The sequence below is a fragment of the Camelus ferus genome, chromosome 8, assembly GCF_009834535.1.
Source record: "Camelus ferus isolate YT-003-E chromosome 8, BCGSAC_Cfer_1.0, whole genome shotgun sequence".
Classification (NCBI taxonomy): domain Eukaryota; kingdom Metazoa; phylum Chordata; class Mammalia; order Artiodactyla; family Camelidae; genus Camelus; species Camelus ferus.
In genome coordinates this window covers 61,355,918-61,378,259 of record NC_045703.1, presented here as the reverse complement: position 1 = coordinate 61,378,259, position 22,342 = coordinate 61,355,918, and the positions used below count along the sequence as shown (strand labels likewise).

The following is a 22,342-nucleotide window of genomic DNA, read 5'->3' as shown; positions in this document are numbered from 1 at the left end:
CTTCAGAAAGTCAGTCTCTGCTCACACTCCGCAGCCGTTGAAGGAGCTATCCAGGGTGCTGGACTCTCACCCTGACGCTTCTAAGGCCTGGTGGGTCAGGCCATTGGTTATCCTTGTTGGCCCTGCGGACCCCATGGTACTGAACCATAACCAGACTCCACCCTGACAGCATGCCCTCTGGTCTTAGCTAACCTTTAAGCCAGCACCAGCCTGGGCCCTGTCTGCTCGGGGTGATGTTGAGCATCTTCTATACACGCCTTAGAGAGAGAATCTAAAGTGGCAGGCAGCATAGCTGGGGTGTACAGATAGGCTAGAGCCTCCACGGTGCCTCATGACCACCTATAAGAGCAGATCATAATATGGTCTTTATAATATTTATTCATAATATTATGAACATAACAATACAAGAGAAGCAGTGAGCTCCAAGGAGCTCCTTTCTCCTTGGAATAATGTTCAAACGCACTATGTGGCTGCTGAATGGATAACCAAATCTGCTTATATAATGCACCCAAAAGTCTCTGCCTACAAGCAGCAATGTTAAGGAACACTGTCTCTCTCCCTGCAGTGTTTAGTAAATTCACAGACTGTCCAATTTCACTCACCTTCTTAAATCATGTCCTTGACTTTGCTTTAAAAAAAAAAAAGTATGTTCAACTGGAGGCCATTACTCAATTTCTTGAGTAATCAAGTTCATACACTAAGTAGTGGATGAACATTTGTATGCTTTCAAGTCAAACACTTTACCTCTTCAACCAAAACACTTAGAGCACTAGAGTAATGTGATGGATACTCATTTCTAGCTCTCTTCTTAAGTAACAAGAAAACAGGAAGAGCCACAGCATCTTCAGAACTTTCTGCCTGCATCCTGTCAGACCCTTCACTGTCTGTAAATAGGTTTGAGGGGCAGCGTGATTTGTATTGAGTCACAGAAGTTCAGTAAAACTTTTTAGTTCCAAGTTATCAAAACTCTGATGAGAAAGACTTGCTCTGGTATTTCCCTTTCATATGCACAAACAAATCAGATACATGGAAATGCCATTACAATCAAAAGGAAATAAATTACTTTGTTTTTACACAGTCTAAGCATGGATACATGGCCTAGAAATGTCTTTGTTTAATCGAGTGGCATATTAATTTTGTTAAGTTTTATTCACAGAACTCCCCAAACCATCTTACCTCCTGGTCTTTGCTCGTACACTCAGTGCCCTTCTCAAGTGACTGCACACCCATCTCGTCCTTCTTCATTCTGCTCACTCGACTCATCCTCCAGACTTAACTCTAATTCAGGAAACATTCCCTGCAAGCTAGACTCAGCCCCCACCAGGAATGAGCGAAGCTTGGACTCCTGTAAGACCTGCACTCACCCTCCTCTTGGTACTTGTCACACTGTAATTTAATTGCTGGTTTATTTGTCCATCTCTCCTACTATTTTAAAGCTCTGGGGGGGGGGGGGTAAGGACTGTGCCCTTCCTATAACTGTATCTCCAGGGCCTCACACAGTGCTTTGCCTAGTTGAGGCATTCAATGGATAAATTAATAAAGCAAAGACTTTATAAATGTTAAGGTCCCTCCCTGTCTTCAGAAGTTCTTAACTCTGCCTTGTTTCTTTCTAGGCTTCCTGCAGAACTCTGGACTCAGTAGTCATCTCATTTAAGAAACCTTATATAAATGACTCCAGACCTTGATAAATAAGAAGTTTCTGAAGCCACGTAGAAATTGCATTTGCATGCAATTTATACAGTACAATTTATAGTACCATGAAATTCTTCTACTCAGTCTGTATATACAAGATGGAGATCAGATATATATTCTAACCACCAAAGAATAAGCAAGAATTTTTTTTAAATATTTGAACTTGAGATCATGCCATAGCAGTAAAATATTCATTTTTATAAGCTTAAATTTTCGTCATTGGATTTTCTAGGTGTATTTTTTTCTGTTTTCTGTTCTGATGTCTTAATGACTTGGACAATATTGAGTTTGATGTGGTGGTATGCAGCATACTTCTAAATGCCGAGCACACATGCTGAAATAATTTGTGAAAACACTGCCATGGCTCCTTGGAGGAAGATCCTTCGTACTTTCAATGTCAGTAATTTTATATCTGTAATTGACAGTATTTTCTTTTCTGATATTCACCCACTGTTGTCCCGATTTGCATCACAGACTAGCACTTTGCACTGACTTACCTAATTCCATCATGAGAACAAGTACCTTGCCTCCTCAGATAAACTTCCCAAATAAACTCGAATTTGTGCAATTATAGATTATGTCTCACACTTATTTTTGTTTCCCTCAGAACATCTAGCACAGGTACAGAGTAAGTTCTCAATAAACATTAATAAGCAAAATGTTCGATGTAGAAACTGTCTATTCCCTTTTCACGCATTAAATCAAGAGTCAGCAAATTACAGCCCACAGGCCGGCTCTGGTCAGTTACCTGTTTGTGCATATAAAGTTATATTGGAGCACACCCATTTATTTAAATATTGTCTATGGCTCTTTCCAGGTTACAGTGGCAGAGATGAGTAGCTGCCATAAAGACCACATGGCCTGCAAAAGCCTAAATAGTTACTATCTGTTCCTTTACAAAAAATTTCACTGACTCCTGCTCTAAATCATTTTTACAGATGAGGGAACTGAGCCTCAGATAAATGACATGTCCAAGTTTAGCTGAATCTATCCACTAAGTCTACCTCTGTCAGATCATTTTTCCATCCTAGATTAAATGCTTGGGGAAAATAATAAGGTTTTTTAGATTGTATAAAATCAAATAAACAGGAAAATCACAAATGAAGATGGCTATAAAAAGACCTTTAAGGGTTTAGACTAACTTAAACCAAAATATAAATAACATTATTCTCATTTAAGACAGTATCAGCTAGTAAAATTAAATAATCTATTTTGATACATAATATATACATATAACTTTACTGTCAGATAATGTTACAAATTTTATTAAAATTCTAACCAAGAAGTCCAAGTCTTACAGTAGATTTCCAAAGGATGTTGAAAGTAATAGTTGTCAAAAAAATGCTTTTAAAATGGACCAAGTTGACCTCACACACTACTCTATTAAGACTGAATAGCCTTTTTAAAAAAATCCATCCCACTGGCAGTGAAAGGAAAAATAAAGAGTGTGTGTCAACCCCCAGCTTTCACCCCATATCAGGGCAGTGAAAAGCTTCAGCAAAAAGTCTATGAGAGTTGTGATTCATTCTTTATTCAAATGTGTCTTGGATCAGTACCTATTAATTTAGCAGACTCCGGTTTTCAACAAGTTACTTAAGTCTCAATTTCCATAAAGGCAATCACTAAAACTCCATCAGAAATATTCTTAGTATTTACATACTAAACTTTGCTTAAGCTGAAAAGATAAAGGAATAAGAACAGAGAAAAATGGTCCACTATTAAGACAGAACATTAATTCAGTTAGCTCTATTCCTGTTCCTGTCAGACAAAGGGTCTTTAGCATAGATATTTTACGTAGTGGAAATGATTGACGTTTCCCCCAGGGTATCCTGTATAGTGCAACAATATGGACACTCCTGGAGTAGAAATAAAATGTAGCTGGCAGTCTACCAGAGAAGCTGCTCTTGGTAAACTACCTACAAGAAAAGCATCAAGACAGACAGGCCAATGAAATGTTACAGGTGTACACTTAATAACTGCTTGGTACACATAATACAACCCTTATTACAAGTCACCAGCCATTGAGTCTCCTCATTTTAGCAAAAGGTCGTGTCATCCACAGAGACAACAAACAGATAGAAGAAGAGCAAGAGAAGAATGAGTTAACTTAGAACTGGTCTAGAGCAAAGGTCAGAACAGAATGCTTCTCTGCACAAAGCCAAGATGGAGAAATAATTATGTATAGATAATTAATATCACACTATATCATAAAAGCCTAGTTGCCTGCAATGCATAAAGATCCACCTGCCATCCCCCAGTCATGGCATGGACAATATCTCAGAGACCCAGCTACTGAAATCTTTTTCCTGTAGATTTGCTCAAGACTGTTTAGATCTTGCCAAAGGGAGGGAGCATAATTACTCAGCCGCAACCGCCCTGACATCTGCCAAATCTGTCTCCTGGGATCCTGTCTCTTCCCCCTGTTTTACCATAGACACCAGTGGACCTACTAGGTATCAGTGTTTTGTACAAGTGGCTCATCATATGCCTTCCTCAGTTGCTTCCCCTTAGGATTGAAAAATGGAATACATTGTTTTAAACATACTGTTACCTTGAATACTTCTCTTGAAGAAGGCCTTACAGCCTTCGCAAGACCAAACTCCATAATGGTAGCCCGAGGCGTAGTCATTGCACACGGCACAGTAGCGTGTCTCCTTGGCAGATTCCATGGCCATGCTTCCCTTGTCACCGGTGCTGGCCAGTCTCTCTCTGCCACCCTGGCGTCGATTATCTGCATTTGGCCTGGGGAAAAAAATAGGAAGAAAAAAACAAAAACAAAAACAAAAACCCAGTGAATCCATTAACATTAGAAAAGCAAAACATGCACTCTCCTCTAAAGAATAAGAGGCCTGGAAGATGTAGCAGATCCACTTTATTCTGACATTTTGAAATAATGAATCATAATGTAAGCTAATCTTTCATTACTTCTTGCTGTCTGTTGCAGCAAAAGGTGTTTGCCTATTACATTAACCTTGAGGGGAAATTGTTCATTGCAAACTTGCTTAAAAAATGGACTGCCTACACTGGAATATATTATCCAGAAAATGACAAAATGAAATAAACTGGTTTCTAATAGAATTTTTTTCTAATAGAATTATTTTTTTCAAGGATTCACAATTAATTAAGAATCATTACAGACCAATGCTCATTCCGATTCTAGACCACAATAAGGGTCTTTGGGAAATGAAGACAAAGCATAAAACAGCTGGAACATCTGAAACTCAGATGACCTCATGAACAACATAGAACATGTGCAGAAAGACAACTCAAATTTTTATGTCACTGTTACCAGGTAACCCTGGGTATCAGTTGTTATAATTTGACTATAATTTGAGGACCCTATTCAATATTCAATACTCCTCTTTAAGAACATGTAGAAAGAGAAAAACAGAGGAATACAAATGGTTACACCAACCTTGAAAAATTTCATGGAGGGAGCACATCCCAGAAAAGAAACAGAATTCAGAGTCAGAAAGTTCTGGGAGAACCAAGGAAATGGGGAAGTAAAAGGTTTAAAGAAGTAGAAAGCTTTAAGAAGGAGAACATAGTCAGTAGTGCCAACAAGGCAAAAACATCCAAAACAACCAGGATTGATAAGGCAAAGCTGGATTTGAAAAGGAGGGCACTCAGCAAGGCATTTTGGGAGAGAGAATGGGCACAAGTCAAAACCAGTGGGTGGAAAGTGGATGGAATACAAGGAAATGAAAAGGAGTGAAGGCCATTCCTTTGAGAACTTGGATGAGAATGGGAAGAGAAAGAGATAGGGTCGTCATGAAAGAATGTAAAGATAAGAGAGAAAAAAAAAAGATGTTGAGAATGGAAGGGACCTGAGAAGGTCTCATGGAGACTGAAGGGAATGGGCCAGTAGAGAGGCAATGGTGGAAGGTATGAAGAGAGGGGAAAGAAAACAAAGTCAAGAAGCAGAGCAAGTGGGATGAGAGGCACAGGTAGAAGGCAAGGTGTCAGTGATGACCCTTGAAGAAAATAGAGAGAAAAGAGGTAAGCAAAAAGGTAGATGAGGCTAAGTTTGCGTGTCTCAGCTGACCAAGCATAGAAGCAGAAACTATACGGGCCCAGGATTTGCTAAGCATGTGCAACTGATTAAAGGTGGTAGAAGGGAATTGGAGCGTTATACGGCCAGAGCACACAGCACAGTGCCTGGGATGGAGCTGCACTCAGTAACATCTTGAGATGAATGAACAGAGTGTTCCAGGGTATATATGTAAGAAAAGAACCAAAAAATATTGGAAAGAGAGATAGAATGAAGCCTATGACATTTAAAAAACAAAAACAAACCAGCATGAGATAAAGTGAGTTGAAGATAGAGCTTCCAGGGTCTCTTGGTGAAGGAAGCTCATGTTTCCTGCTTTCCACTGCCCACCCAAATAGCCAGACCACCCTGACTGTCAACAGTCCTCCCCCTCACAAGCCTCGTCTTTCCTTTTAGCTCAAATCTTACAACCTTCCCCACTCCCACTCATTACCAGTGACCGCAGTCTTGTGGCGGTGGCTCTCAAACTACATTTGCCTAATATTCACAAAATGCTGGCTCCTTGGGTGGAGTACATCTGACTTTGCCATTTTTTTCCATTCTAAATGACTTAGCTCTTCGTTTGGCAGCCTCAAATAGGAGTCCTTTATTTTTTAATATCCTTAGAGAGCGCTGCCTTGCAGTTTTCAATTCTAATTTGTATTCCGTTACCCATCTCTTCCCATTTCATCACTGTGCCGTCAACACCACCCCCACAATCAACCTCAGATCTTTTTTACTGTTTGTTTACTAGTGTCTAATGCACGATTCAAGTCAGTAGGTAGCAGCTGTGAATATTTAACTATAGAAGCTTAGCGCCTGGGGAGGGGACGGGTGGTTGGCAAGCATGACATTGACAGATTCAGCGTCTTATAAACCTTATTAAGTACTGCAGCCCAGGTAACTAGCTCAGTGCCCAACAGACAGCAAGCATTCAATACATAGTTGTAGAATGAATGAATGAATGAACAGTACATGCACAGGCAAATGTTCCCAGGTGTCAAGTATCCTCCATCCATCCCTGCATTATTAAACACTGCATTTTTAAAAATTATGGTAAGATAAACATAACATGATAACATCTATCACTGTAACTATTTTTAGGTGTACAGTTCAGTGATGTGAAGTACATTCACGTTGATGTGCAACCAATCTCCAGAAATTTTTCGTCTCACAAAACTGAAACTTTACGCCCATTAAACAATAGCTCTTCATTTCTTTTTCCCTTCCCCCCCCACTCCCTGGCAAACACCATTCCACTTTCTGTGTCTATGCACTGAACTACTCTAGATACTTCATATAACTGGAATCGTAGAGTATTTGTCTTTTGTGACTGGCATGATGTCCCTGAGGTTCATCCATCTTGTAGCATGTATCCGAATTTCCTTCCTTTTAAGGCTGAATAATATTCCACTGAGTATATACCACATTTTGTTTATTCATGCGTTTGTTGCCTGACACTTGGGTTGCTATTGTGAATAATGCTGCTATGAGCATGGATGTTCAAATATCTCAGTGAGACCCTCCTTTTAATTCTTTTGGGTATCTACCCAGAAGTGGGCTGCTGGATCATATGGTAATACTATCTCTAATTTTTTTAGGAATGGCCTTACTGTTTTCCATAATGGCCGCACTATTTTACATTCCCACCAACAATGCACAAGGGTTCCAATTTCTCCTTATCCTTCCTAAAACTTCTAAAACTTCGTACTTTCTTCTTCTTTTTTTTTTTTAACAGTAGCTATCCTAATGGGTATGAAGTGATTAGGGCATCTTAAGGTCACCTTCTGCATGAATTCCTCTCTTACCAGCCACTCCTAATCCCCACACACTGGAAATAACGTATCCTTGTTCTGAACCCGATGGCAGGTTTTTCTTTACTTCTCTTCTGCTACTGCCAACATTTTCACTCCTTTGATTTTGCATTCTTGTCTCCAAGGCCGTCTGCTAAGTTCCTTATGTCTTATTCATCTTTGGTACCCCAACTATTTATAGCATAGAGCCTCTTCCAGAATAGGGACTCAATAAACATTGACATCAAATGAATTAATCAATGACTGACTTAATAATGCAGTAACTTTCAAAACAATATAAATGGAATATGTAAATACTGTTTTTAAAAATATTGGTAAAAGATGTAATAGCAAAGGTCCATCTTCCCCATATGCAGCAGAGTTGTATGCTGTCAGTAAAACGTCTTTTCATCTACATCCTTCTCTTTGGGATGAACCTGGAATACTGAAAATCTACTATAGACATAGAGCATAAAACCAGAAGGCCTCCAAAAGGATGAGAGGGAAATTACACAGGCCACATTTTCCTCTCCATAAAACAACTTTTTATCCAGCTTGGAAATTCATGTGTATAACATTGTCAGTAATCATTTTGGCCCAGGCCTGCTCGATGAAGACTCCCCACCCAAGGATGTCACACAAAAGAATGCAATCCCAATCACGCTAAAAGGCAAGGGAGATCTTCTTACGAGTTGCAAAGCCCAATGGCACCTTGAAATGTGATGATCCGGGCTGTCTTGAGTCAAGCCAGGCTCATTTGCCACAACGGCAACCAGACAGAGCTCTGTGTCCTCAGGATGCAGACTAACTTGGCCCAATTAACTGCAGTGGAAAGGAACAGGGTGGGAGGTTCCCATGTCTGGACTCTGACCGAGACATGAGGGTGGCTCAGGCACTAACCCGTGGTTAGATCCATCCCCAGGGATGAGCCTACGTGCCGGTCCCGGACTCATCCCTTCCAGCTGTCTTCTGCCTGGCCTTGCCCAACTGCACCTGTCACAGTCCTGGACTTTTGAGCCTCACACCTCTTGGGTAGGAAGTGCTAATACCACATTTAGGGCAATCTTTCTTCCTCCTTCTCTGCCTCAAAGGCCCTTTGGCTTCTCCTTATTTCCACTGGACCAAAATTAACTTCTCATTAACTGCTTTTCATGTCCTAAATGTCTCCAGGTTCTGCCTTTCTAATAAGAGGCTTCAGAAACCCTAACCACGCCCAATATCTTTCTTCTAAGTGAAAATATAACAAACTCTTTCGCAAAATTGCTAAAACGTCACCATTTTTTTTGGTAAAACTCTTATCCTTTTCTCACTAAACTGTCACTAAACATACAGTTTCTCACATCAACTGACAACGAAACATTTCCAACTGGATGCCCCACTGATACTACATATTCAGTATGATTAAGGGAGATTCCTGAGGGCATTCATATTAGGTCCAAACAGTGGACTCTCTTGGACTAAGTAAAAACAGAGCCTACTAAAAAGTATTTGCCAGGAAGATTTTCATTAATCAAAGGAAAAGTTTGAAGCTCAATGTAATCAAATACTGTTGTTTTTCTAACTGTAAATCATGGTACCAGCCATCCAAAAGCATCCAGAAGCATTATTCCCCCGATAAGCCAAGTATTTTAAAAGTGTTTTAAAGCCTTGGCTTCTAAAGGAGATATTTTTGCCAAGTTAAATTAAAAGAACCAGCAGATACTATTCCCTAGAAATGTGGGATAACTACCTGGGGATCCCTTACCAAATCAAGCCCCCAAAGTTACGTGCATTCAAAGTTCCCTGAACACTTTATATATTCTGGAAATTAAACCTTTGTCAGTTGCATCATTTTGCAAATATTTTCTCCTGTTCCGTAGGTTGTTGCTTTGTTTTGCTTATGGTTTCCTTTGCTGTGCAAAAGCTTATAAGTTTAATTAGTTCCATTTGTTTATTTTCGCTTTTACTTCTATTGCCTGGGTAGACTGCCCTAGGAGAACACTACTGAGATTCACATCAGAGATTGTTTTGCCTACGTTTTCTTCTAGGAGGTTTATCATGTCTTAGCTTATATTTAAGTCTTTAAGCTATTTTGAGTTTATTTTTGTGCATGGTGTGAGGGAGTGTTCTGACTTCACTGAGGGAGTGTTCTAACTTCATTGATTTACATGCTGCTGTCCAGTTTTCCCAACACCACTTGCTGAAGAGACTGTCTTTTCTCCATCGTATATTCTTGCCTCCTCTGTCGAAGATTAATTGACCATAGGTCTGTGGGTTTATTTCCGGGCTCTCTATTCTGTTCCATTGATCCATATGTCTGTTTTTGTGCCAATACCGTGGTGTTTTGATGAACTGTAGATCTGTAGTATTGTCTGAAGTCTGAGAGGGTTATTCCCCTAGCTTCATTTTTTTTAATTTGAGAGTTCGAGATTTGCAAATACTAATTACTACATATAAAAATAGATTAAAAACAAATTTCTTCTGTAAAGCACAGAGAACTGTATTCAATATCTTGTAATAACCTTTAATGAAAAAGAATATGAAAACAAATATATGTATGTATATGTATGTCTGGGACATTATGCTGAACACCAGATATTGACACATTGTAACTGACTAGACTTCAAATTAAAAAAAAAAAAAAAAAGGAAAGTTCCTTAACTTCCTTTTCATGGCACTTCCCACAATTTCCAGTCGTATGTTTGAGTTATTATTGACAAATATATGTTCCCCGTGGTAAACAGTCAATCCCACAAAGGCAGGAACCATGTCCCTTTTGCTCTCAATTTTAACTGACAGACAGTAGGTCCTTAACAAATATTTGCTAAATGTACCTCCTACATCTAACCCATCATCAAATTTAGTCGATTATTTCTTCAAAACACAATTCCTATCCCTATTTGCATTTCCTGGCTTTTATAATTCTTGCTTAAGAGACGAATATTTCATGTCTGAATTACTAGAATTAGTCTCCTGCCTCCCATCATTCAGACTCATCCTGCCCACCACGGCCAAAAGAATCACCATAAGAGGCAGCATTCATCTCTCTGTGTCTGTAGACCATTATGTTTTGCGGGGGGTAGGGGTCATGGACCTGTTTGACAATATAATGAAAACTCTGAAACTATCTTTTGTAGAAAGCACACATAAACAAACTCAAACTTCTGTCTATAATTTTGGGGGGGGGGGTCATAAACCTGGAAAACTCAAGTTAAAAAATCATCAACAAATAAAATGGAGACCTTGAATTCCTTCCTCCAAACAGTACCGGTCTCTTTGTAGATCCCTGCGCAAAACGTTATCAAAGTAACCTCTGAGAAACTGCTCACTCTCTGTTCCCCACACAGTCCTTGCCCCCTGCCAACTACCATCCCATCTACCAGATCAAACCAAGCTCTATTTCCCCTTATTCCATAAGGCTTATCGTAGGCTTTCCAGCTCACATTGGTTCAACTGTAAATTCGTACAGCACGCAAAGTCTTCACCACTGCTCAGGACACCAGCTTAGATCTCTCCAGCAACTGCTCCCCACCTCTATTTCCTTTACAGTATTTTCTTCCCCCAGCAGGCTCCCAAAAGTCAGTGTTCCTCAGGGTTCTGCCCTCACCTCTCTGCCATCCCAGTTGACATCTCTCTGTGGGAATCTCAGCCACGTGTGTGGCCACACGGAAGTGCCATGCCATACTCTTCTCCTGGACTTCAGGCCTCGATGCTAATTACCCGCCCTGCAGCTCCTCTTGAATGACCCAAAGAAACCTCAACCTTAATGTGCACAAAACTAGATTCAGGATCTTCCCCCAAAAGCCTGCTCTTGCTCCTGCCTTCCCATTCTGTGGCCCTGTGAGCCACCCGAGGCGTGCAAGCATGCTCCTCCCTCCGCCTGAACGCCCTTCCTCACCCGCTGAATACCTCCTATTTATCTGCATGTTCAAAGTTTAAACTTAATTTCCACCAGGGAGCTTTGCTGACCTCCACACGCTAGGTTAGCTGCACCAAGGACTCCCTCTGTTGTAGTAGAGGTCTTTTACTCCCTGTGATGTTGTGATTTAAATAAGAAATACATATTTGGTCTTCATCCCCATTCACTGCACAGAGCTTCTACAACCCTTGGAATTTCCTGAGTGATGGGAGCAAAAAGGTATCTCTTGTTATGTTAATGAAGAGACTTTTAGATCCCACCTGAGGATGGGAGCTGGTTGCCAAGGGAACCAACCAAGAATAGAGGGTTCGAACTTTCAGTTCCACCCCCTGATCTGGGGGGGAGCAGAGAGGGTTTGGAGGTTGAATCAATCACCAATGACCAATGATTTAAAAAATAATGCCTATGTAGTGAGCCCTCCATAGAAACCCAAAAGGATGGGTTCAGAGAGCTTCTGAGTGGGTTGAACATTTGGAGATTTGGGGAGAGTGATGAACCTGGAGAGGGCGTGGAAGCTCCCCACCCCTTCCCCTTCCCCTGCCCTCTGCATCTCTTCCATCTGGCTGTGCCTCAGTTCTATCCTTTTATTATAAACCAGTAATCTAGTAAGTAAAATGTTTCACTGGGTTCTAAGAGCCATTCTAGCAAATTAATCAAACCCAAGGAGGGGTTTGTGGGACTCTCTGATTTAAAGGACAGAAGGACAGGTGATGACCTGGACTTAACTCCTGCCTTCGCTCACCAAGTTCCAAGCGCTGAGGTCATTACTGCTCCACAAAGGCCATGTGCTTGCATGTCTCAGCGCCCTTCTCCTGACTTGCTTCCTCTCTCCATGCAGGTTTCTCACCCTCTCAGAGAGCCTTTCCTGAGCTTTCTAAAGTAGCCTCCCTATTACTGCTCACCCTCTTTGGTTTTTTCCTATAGCTCTTATGGCTTACCAAACATCAAACCAAATTTTAATGTTTATCTAATGTGTGTCTTCTCCAAATAAGCTTCCTTCCCCCCAAACCTTGAAGAAAGCCTAGCATAGAAATAATTGTTGGATGAACAAGTACACAAATAAATTGTAGATGCAATGGACCAACATTTCGTTGTCCTCTGTTAAATTATCTATCTTACCCCGGACACCATAACCTCCACCATGGCAGGGACTGCAGGTACCTTACTTACCATGGTCTCCCAGCTCACGCTCAGCACAGCCTGACACACAGTTAAGTGATTAATAAACATTTGCCATCTGAATGAGTGTCCAGACATGGCGAGTCTTCTTGAAAGTCTTCCTCTTCCCAACTCAATGCCCACACACTTTCACATCAAAAACCCATCCTCCACACTACAGCAAGAGTGATAGTTCTACCATGTAAAATGGTTGAAATCCTTCATGTCTCCTTGACATTAGTGATAAGGCTTCTCTTTCTGGGCAGACCCCAGAAAAATACCCTCATTGACAGAAACAGATTTTGCTTATAATCTTTGGGTGTTTATGGGCCTCCTGAAGTCCATGAGTGGTCTCCTTAAAAGACTTCAGACTAAAACCCCCACCCCAGGTCTAGGGGAGAAACAAAGGCTCCTTAGCATCAGTCATTATGAGTTGGCCACTGTCAGGTCTTCAGCCCCATCCCTCTCTGTGATGGTTAATTTTAAGTGTCTCCCTTCCCCAATAAGGCAGCACGTGTCTGGACCTTCATTGACGTTGCTTCCTATCTTGGGCGAAAGGCAAAAATCTCCTGAATAAAAATGCCTTCTTCTCAGGCAGCAGCCACTGAATTTCTCAACAGGATCAACATGTGCTCCTAGAATATCACATATAAAACTATTCTGAAATCCTCCTCCTTGTCATCATTGTATGTTCACTGTGAGTCTCCAGGAAAGAGAACCTCTTAGCGTCACCTTTGTTTCCCAGTTCCCAGCACAGTAATGACAAATACTAAGCATCTGACAGTTGACTGTGGAATCAGTAAGATTATATGTTCCATATTGTATGTCTTGCCTTCCCAGCTAAGCTGTAATGCTTTTCAACAGTATGGAGACTATATTCTAAGCATTTTTCTATCACCCCCCAAAGCATGTGGAAGGGTACTTTGCACATAGGAAGTATCCAATAAATACTCACTGGATACATTAATCAGTAAAGAATTAAGAACAACTCTGCAAAAGGCACAGCTGTTGCAATACCAGTATGCTGTCTCAAGAAATAAGCAGCCACTCATTGATGACTGTGGGTGTAGCAACGTACAAATCAACTGGAATATGGTTTCTTGTGTGCCTCTCTCTGCTTTAATATCAATTTGGATGGGCATAAGCTAGAGGTGCTTCCTGCCTATGGCCAGAACTTACCTATGGGTATTCCTATTCTCTTTGCAATTGTGTATTTGGATTTTAATATGAATTTCTTTTTCATGGCAGAACATAGACATTCTTAAAAAGAGTAGACAAGTTGAGCTAAAATGGTAGAGTCTAGAGAAGAAAAACCTTGAATTCCATTTTTAGAAAAACTAGAGTTAAATGAGTCCTGGGCCACATTTGGGCAGCCCCGTAAACCACGTGGTTGTCATGCTCTGGGGTAGGCAAGTTAAAAATTATTTTCTGGATGACAAATATAGGTCCCTTCAACTGTGTTCGAAATTATAGGCTCTAGCTCATTTACACTGCTTATCTGAAAACTTCCTCTACCTCATGCCTCATATTATCCATTTAAGGAATATAACTTGTATTTGTATTTGTTGTATCTTCTGGTTAATACACAGAGGCAGATAATGTTCTTTCCTAAAAAGTACAAAAGAAAGCTCCTTCCAAAAAATGACTGGGTGATAGATGCAGTGAGTTTCAGCTCCATGAAATTATCTAGGGAGAGAGTTACATTGCTATTTTAGCTTCTGCCCAAAGTTCAGACCACACCCTAGACTTCTGGAAAACCCAGCATGACCCTTGGTCTAGCAAGATAAAAGGAGCTGGAGGAGTAGGCAAGCAAATTTTCGCACAAAATTGATAGTTTTGGCAGGCATTATTTTAAGTGCTTTACATGTAATCAAATCATTTAACCCTCAAAACTACCCCCGAGCAGAACTATTATAACTGTAGTTGTTTTAAAAATGAGGTAACCAACATACAGAGAGATTAGCTAACTCACCAAAGTCACACAATCAGGAAAGGATGGCAAAGACCCAGGTGGTCTGATTCCAGAGCCCAGGCTCCCCAAAGAGAACAGACTCCTTGAGAGCTCCACCAGACTCATCCCCAGCCAAGGGCAGAGTATGCCACATCTGGGAACAAAGTCATTACCTCGGATCTCACCCCTCAGTTCATAAATAGTAACCCCATTAGAAACTGTCTATAATTACTTAATAAGGCCGATAATACTTTTTTAAGGGAAAAATGCTAATTCAATTGCTAGTGCATAGGTTGAGAACTCTGCTGAATTCCCTGTAAACAGAGTTAACGGAGCTGATAGTCATAGAGGAGAATGGCTTGATGAAAGTTTGAATGTCTCCTAAAAATATGGTTTCAGAAAACACCTATTTCAACTCATGAACAAATAGAAAAGGATGTGTGGTTAGTGCTCACAGACAAGAGTTCTGAAATTCTTTATGCACAAAGAACATCAGCATTTGCCATTCAAAACTTAAGTCTCTCTGTAAAATGTCAAGAGGTTTTTCCACTCACTTAAGAAAACTATCTTCACCCCAAAATACAAGCAAGTGTTGATTTTCCATGCTAATGGGAAACAAGAACAACCTGGCATAAAATTCCCTTTAAAAAAAAAAAAAAACCCATTTAGTCAATATCTCTTCATCTTTTATGAGTTACTAATGCGTAACCCAACGACCTAATTGCAGTTTCGTCACCTCTCCTTTCTCTGCTCACACCAACCGGCTGCAAGTGCTAATGGACAGTGAGGAGTCCAGAGTGAAATGCAAGAAACAAGACATTCGGGTGACACAAACCAGGTAAGCCCAGGAGAGCTGTGGCTTGACACCACACCTTCTTAAAACAAGTCGTCTGACTTCCAGTCTAATCTCCACAGAAAACAGGACACCATGTCGGGACAGTGAGAATCTACTCACATGCAGAAATGCTAAGAAATTCACTCATTCATTCAACAGCACTGGGACAGCAGCTACCTACTACCAGCCAGGGAGCATCCTAGGACAAAGGACAGTTGCAAAAGGTGGAGGGGAGGGAGGAGGAGCATCAAGGAGAGGAGGGACCAAAGGAAGAGATGAATGGCCTCTGTCCTAGGAAAACAGACAATTCGACTCAAGGGCGAAGACGCGGGCCTTTGGGAAAAGGCACTCAGGGCACAGACCCCGAGATACCAAAAACAATCCTGCCCCAACACTGGTCTCTGGTCTGCTCTTGAGTGTGATCTTATAAATCATTCCATAAATAGCAGATGTACAATCCTACCCAAGAGAGAAGGACAATATGTCATCACATTAAAAAAAAAAGTCCACACAAACATGTCTAGAATTGCAAAGGGAAATGTTTATTTACAAAAATTACTTGGGAATTTGTATGTGGTTACGGATCACATCGTTGCAAATGTAATCAACTTCAAGGTAAAATAGGGGAGGCAGGCTACTGTGGTGGAAAAAATCTAGACTGAGTCACAACTCCTGGGTTCTGGACAAAAAGCTGCCAATAACAGCTGCATGGCTTAAGCCAGTCACCAGCCTCTTCGGGTCTCAGTTCCTTCTCTGTAAAATGAGAAGTCTTAACTATGTTTTCTAAATTGGTTTCCAGCTCTACGCTGGGTGACCATGATTCTGACCCCTGCCTCTGACCAACAATAACAACTGTAACCAGCGAGAACTTCTTCAAAGGGTCTTGCGAGTGCACAGTCCATTTTTCAAAAACTCTTTCCCAAGAGTAATATAATGTGTAAAAGATGAGTTGGTAAGAGGCCCTAGCACTGCATTCAAGTCTGCTCAGCAGTCCCTCTCACGACCAATTAAAGACAAACACCCATTCCATCAGAGGAGCAGTCAGGGATGGCCATTGTGTTTCTAGCTACTAAAATGGCTTGCCCACAGAAATGTCACTTCTCTAATACGAGGTGTGAGAAACAGGAAGAAAGGAAAAACTAGAGGGAAGAAAGACAAGAAATGGAGTGACAAAGAAACAGGCAAAAGTACTCCTGTATACTTGACATATTCGCAGTTCACTGAGCTCTACCAACAATGACCAAGGTGGGAACTTGAGAAGAGGGAAACAGAGCTGCGATGTCAAAGACAAAGGAAACATAATTCATCCCCTGGGGCTCTGCTCAGGTTAGCGCGCATGGCTGGAGAGAGTTCCAAAGCAAATGAACGATTCTGGAATAGAAGACAATTTGGATATGGTCTAAAATGAAGAGAGGTTCTTTTATACAGGACGACTTCATCAACGGTTAAGGCCAAATTCTTAAACATAACTAGTGACCAGAAATGTTGACACCTCTGCGTAGGGAAGAGCTCTCCTAGATGTGGAAGTTAAGGCTACATCTGCAGGGTTAATCTTCAGTTTTCCAATCCACTCTACAGGAAGCAAGCTCAAAGAGCAAACTATTCTTTCGCTGCGGACGCAACAAAGAAAAAACGCCTCGCTTATTTCTAAGATGCATTGATCATTCTGGGGTGTAGCAATGACATGTGCAGACTGTGTCATCCAGAGACACGAGGAACACGTGGGATACGTACAGAGCTGCACGCTGTATGGCTCCCGTGGCGAGGGAAGATTGGGGTGGTGGGTGCGACACCCTCCCAGGGACTGCGATTCTGTAACTTGCAGGGAGTTTTGGAGTTTTGACACTCTGTTATTATCTCTTTGACTTAGGGTAACACATGCAAAGTGCCCTCTGGAACATCCTGACCTCCTTCTCCACACTTATCTCCTGCTGCTCCTTGACCCGCCTTCCAGGTACCTTGTACCCCAGCAGCCAACTGCATACACCTCCCACCCTACCATGCCTTTTCTCTCCTCAGGCCTTTACTCACATTGTCTTCTTGCCCAGCCCCTGCAAGCCAGGAGAAGTCCTAATCACATGCACTCGCAACCTCTTCCCTCTGTTACCCTTGTACCTTCTACTCACATCCTCTCTGCCTCCCTTCCCACCGATTGCAATTAATGGTTCCACAGGTTTTGGGCCAGTTAGACTGTGGAAACTGAATCATAGTTTCATGGTAGCTCTTGAAATAATTAAAAATACCTTAAGAGGTAAGTATAAACCAGTCCCAATATGCCCAAATTTCTCATAGAGAAGAATAAATAACAGAGCAAAGAAATGTCAAGTTTGGATAAGTCACTCCCTGTACCAGGATTTTCTAAACCACTATCTAAGGCTGACTAGACGAAGTTACTGAACATGTGAGTAACTGCACCACTTTGCCTCATTTGAAAACAGCAGTAACAATATTTTCTCTAGCTGGAGAATAGATGGCATCAGATATTTATGAAAAGAAAGTAAAAATCCTGGAGCCAGATGCTGACGTTAATCTTCAAAATATTTTGAAGTCTATCTATAGTAGTTTTCCAGTAGATGGATGGCATTGAAAGACGTTCATTACTGCCTAACCCTTACTCCGCCCTCCCATGCTACACCGAAACTGTCGAGAAATCCCACCAGCTTGACCTTCAAAGCAGAAATCAATTAAATTCTTAATATTTCACAGAATAATATTAACTTTTAAAAATGATTAAAAAATAGTATAGATGTGTTTTAAAAAATAGTATCCATCCTTTAGAAATGCATATGGAAATATTTACAAATAAAATATAATTGTCAGAGCCGGGTGAATGAGTACATGAAGGGTGGTTACACTATTCCATTTCTGTAAAGGTCTGAAAACTTTTACAATAAAAGCTCAGATTAGGTCACTCTGCTCTTCGAAACCCTCTATTGGATCTCCCCCTCATTCAGAGTAAAAGCCAGAGACCTGTCAACGGCCTACAAAGGCCCTGTTCACTCTGACCCCTACACTTCTCTCCATGCTCACCCCAGCTTCGTCCTCCCCTCCGTCATCCTGGCCTCTCTGTCTCGTGTGCATGCCTACCTCCGGGCCTTTTCACTGCCGTGACTTCAGCCTGAAATACTTTTCCCTGGGGTATTTCATGCGACCACTCCCTTCCCTATTTCAAATCTTTGCTTAAACGTCACCTTCACAATGGAACCTTTATTGATTATTCTGATGTGTTTACTGGTCTATTCAGTGTATAGAACAGTGCCTGGTACAGGCCAGACAGCCAACAAATGTTGGTTGTATGAATAAATGAATGAAAGGGCAACCCGGGTCAGCCATCCAGTGAACCCAGGTGGAGGTTCTACAGTATCAACTGGGATGAAGCAAGAGCATATGTCATAGGCTGCATTGGTGACTCTAAACTAGACTGCCCAACAGTGATTGCAAATACTCCTCGGAACAATGGTCCAGTGTGGTGCCCGAGAAGTCAGCGAAGATAATACGGCAAAGTTTTCTAGAGGCTGAGTCTCATGTAGCCAGGAGATCAATCCTCCAGATCCCTGAGCGGACCTCATACTCCACCAAGCACCTGGCCACCGACATGGACTGCCTGATCCATGTGATGGACACCCTGGGCCTGCAGCCATCCCACACCCTCCAGGACATCGTGACACTCTTGAAGACCAAACCCGAGCACTACAGACAGGTCAGCAAAGGCCTGTCCTGCACCCTGGGCCACCACAGTGGCCGCCATGCAGAGTTTGGACTACTGACCTTCCCATCCACCTGGCTGAACAGAAGGTCAGGGCTGGAGTTCTGGGGTCACAGCAGCTCTCCAGAATGGATTTGCTCTAAAAATCTGCCCAGGATTGAGCAGAATTTGTTTTTTAAAGATTTGGTTAATTTACTGTATGGTTAGGCCATTCAAGATGGCTGTTCTCTTGCTCTCTGTACATCCCCTGCCCGACCAGCCCCTGCTTAACTCACATGACCCCCCAGTCCTCTTACTACAGGGCTGAATTAGTCCCTGGTAACTGATGAGCCCATCTGACATCAATTCCCCCAACGAATAGCAGGCTGCTCCCACAAGACAGCGAAGGCTGCCACCATGTCCTGCCCGCTGTCTGCTGCACACGGCGGGGTGCCTCTCCAGGACCTGTTGTGTAAGACCCCCGTTCAACAAACCATTGATGTCTCTGTCCCTGTCTTTGGGCTCTTGCTTCAGTCTCAAGGCTGGGCAACTACAAGGCTTGCAGACCTTGCAAGGTACAGTCCAGTATTTGTACAATAAAAAAATGGTTGTAAGTGAAGAGTTTTTTATTAGAGAATTGTCAGGTAATTTTTTAAGTGATCCGATGTTTAAAATTGAATTAATAAATATTGTGGGAAAAGAAAAAACCAAACAGCTGCTCTGTTACTTTTTGGAAACATCAGTGTCGTGGGCCTCCCAGCACAGGCTGGCATGTCCTAGCCTTTGCGTTTACAGAGTTTCCTCTCATTTCTGGACAGCAGCCTCTTGAGCTTCCTCCAGTTTCTAGACAGTACCCTCTGATGGTTTTGTCTAGACAGTGCAGTCAGAAGCAACCTGAAATCTCTGGGGAAAAGAGCTCAGCTTCCCAGTCTCTCCTCCGCTTACTTAATCTTCTTACAAAACTTGGCCGTGGTCAGAGGGAAATCATTATTATACATCTTTATTACCCTTGAGTGATATTTATGATTTTTTTTATATTTAGCTCTGAAATACTCCTCCTGATTCCTTTCCTATCATTCTGCAAGGTATAAGCATGCCATGAAGCAAAAAGCAAACCAACCAACCTTCGATTCATGCCCCAGCACTCTGCTCAAACCTGGCTCCCATCCAACTGGGGCAAAATCACTCAGCTGTTAGCCAGTGGCCCCAGGTGCCACCAGCTAAAGCAACACGTTTCCTAAGCAGCTGAGAACCTTGCTCCAACACTTTCTTCCAACCTCGTCCTCACCCCCACCCCCAGCTATGCCCTGGAGTATAACTCTGGGAGCTCCTCAATGTCCTTGGGTTAAGACTGAATAAAAGGAAATATTTCCAAGGACTTGGGAATTCTCATTCACACTTCGTTCCCTTTGGTTTCACCAAAAAGACTTTAGAGAATTGCCCCCCAGAAAATGACACTCTTACAGTTATCTGACCTAAACGCAGAAGATTGTTGGAGAACATCCTTATCTCACTGATTCCCAAGCATCATTTTTTTCACCCCTTAGCCTTGATTTCTTTACAAACCCCTAGTACCCATGCACTGGAGGGCCCCATGCCACAGGCCATCCTACAAGCCCTTTCGTAGCTGTGCGCTGAGGCCCCTCACACAACACACCATCTCTGGCCACCATGGCCCGGCTCGGCTTCTCCCATTATCAAGTCCACTGCCCCAACATCCTGCAAGCTGGAGAGATGGAGGCGGGGGTGCACATCTGTTTAAGGCTCCATGTAGCCAGGAGCTGTATTTTTCCTCTAAATCTTTCACACCCTAGAAAGCATTTCAGAGAATTATTTTTTTCTAAACTACTATTTTCTGAAATCAATAGTAATTTGGCAAAAATAAGCGAATTCCCACCCAACAGCCAAGAAAAGTACACTCACTGTATTACTCACTCACGAGAGTTACCTAGTTAGTAGTTCTGATGACGGGTCTCCTTTTACTAGGACCTTATTCCTTGATTTTTCTCCTCATTCCGAATAGTTAATACTGTAATATTACCTGGTAATCTTTTCCCCTGGTGTTTTAACTGTCTACCTTTACAGGTAATAGAATGAACAGCTGGGTCATTCTGTGTTTAAACCTACATCCTTCATTATAACTAACGAGGATGACAAAATTAAGTGTGCGAGTTCTTGGTTGGCGAGCCTCCTCTCCTGGTAGGAAGAGACAGGCGGGCATCTGTGTACTAGCTGGAATGGGGAGCCGAAAAACATAACCTTCAGGCTTCAAAGTGAAACTCAGTAAACAGTGAGGCAACACGGCTAGGGCTGCCAGGTTTAACCAATAAAAATGCAAGACACCTAGTTAAACTGAATTTCAGATCAACAACAAGGAATTTTTTTCAGTATAATATCCTACTAGACACAGTTACACTCAAAAAAGTTTTTTGTTATCTAAAGTTCAAATTTACCTGAGCATCCTATGTTTTATTGGGCAATCCTAAATATGATCCTTTTTAAGAGAAGGCAACGGAAGTACATGAGTCTGGCAGATATTACAGAGTTGAGTTCAGGACAGAGGGAAAGGTTAATCATCACAGGCTTAACCATGCTTTTCTCGTCAAGAGACAAAAGTCTGTTTTGGACAAAATTAGGCAATTTTGAAGGTGCATTAACTCTTGAGCCAATGGGATATGACATTAAATTAATGTTCACTCATTTACTAAAATTACCTAGCAGTTTAAAAGACTAATGTACCTTCTGATTCACATAGCTTAGGTCACCAAGGGAAATACAGCAAAGTAAATACGGCTACCTAGTCCCTAGCACTGCATCATGAGGCATGTGGCCTGCCATCAATTGATCACTCTCTTTCCATCCACCTGCTGCTGCTCACCTTCATACAGATCCAATTAGAAAACGTTAGCCTAGCCTTCAGAAGATTAAAATGATCATATTCCAAGGAGAAATACTGACTTAGAAAAAAGCTCACCACTGACCTCATCATCCCCTGTCTACAAGGAGCCACCAGAATGTAGAATGCAAGGCAAAAGCTCTCAAAATATCACTATGGAAGTTTTCTTCGTGGATGTCATTTTGCTGAGAGGATACTGCTGATAGCACTGGCACCGCCAGAACAAAACAGATCTGGGTCTACGATTTTTCACAAAAGAGAAAAGCAATGGGGAGGGCAACCCCAAGAAGTCTGTAGTAACTTCTGCCGCTCAACTTGTCCTTCTTTCACACATATAAAAGTCAAAGAATGTTAATAAAAGCATATTTAATTCCTACATGGTCTCTTTACAGTGTTGCAGACTG

The 22,342-nt window shown here is 41.8% G+C and overlaps 1 protein-coding gene across 7 annotated transcripts in view; it reads right to left on the bottom strand.

Moving 5' to 3' along the window:
* ESR1 (estrogen receptor 1) overlaps window positions 1-22,342 on the bottom strand; it is a 336,920-nt gene that overhangs the window by 199,543 nt on the left and 115,035 nt on the right. For all 7 annotated transcript variants that reach the window (XM_032485184.1, XM_032485181.1, XM_032485180.1 and 4 more), the window contains one exon: window positions 4,244-4,434. In XM_032485184.1, coding sequence (XP_032341075.1) covers window positions 4,244-4,434 — 191 coding nt within the window. The remainder of the gene's footprint in view (window positions 1-4,243; window positions 4,435-22,342) is intronic.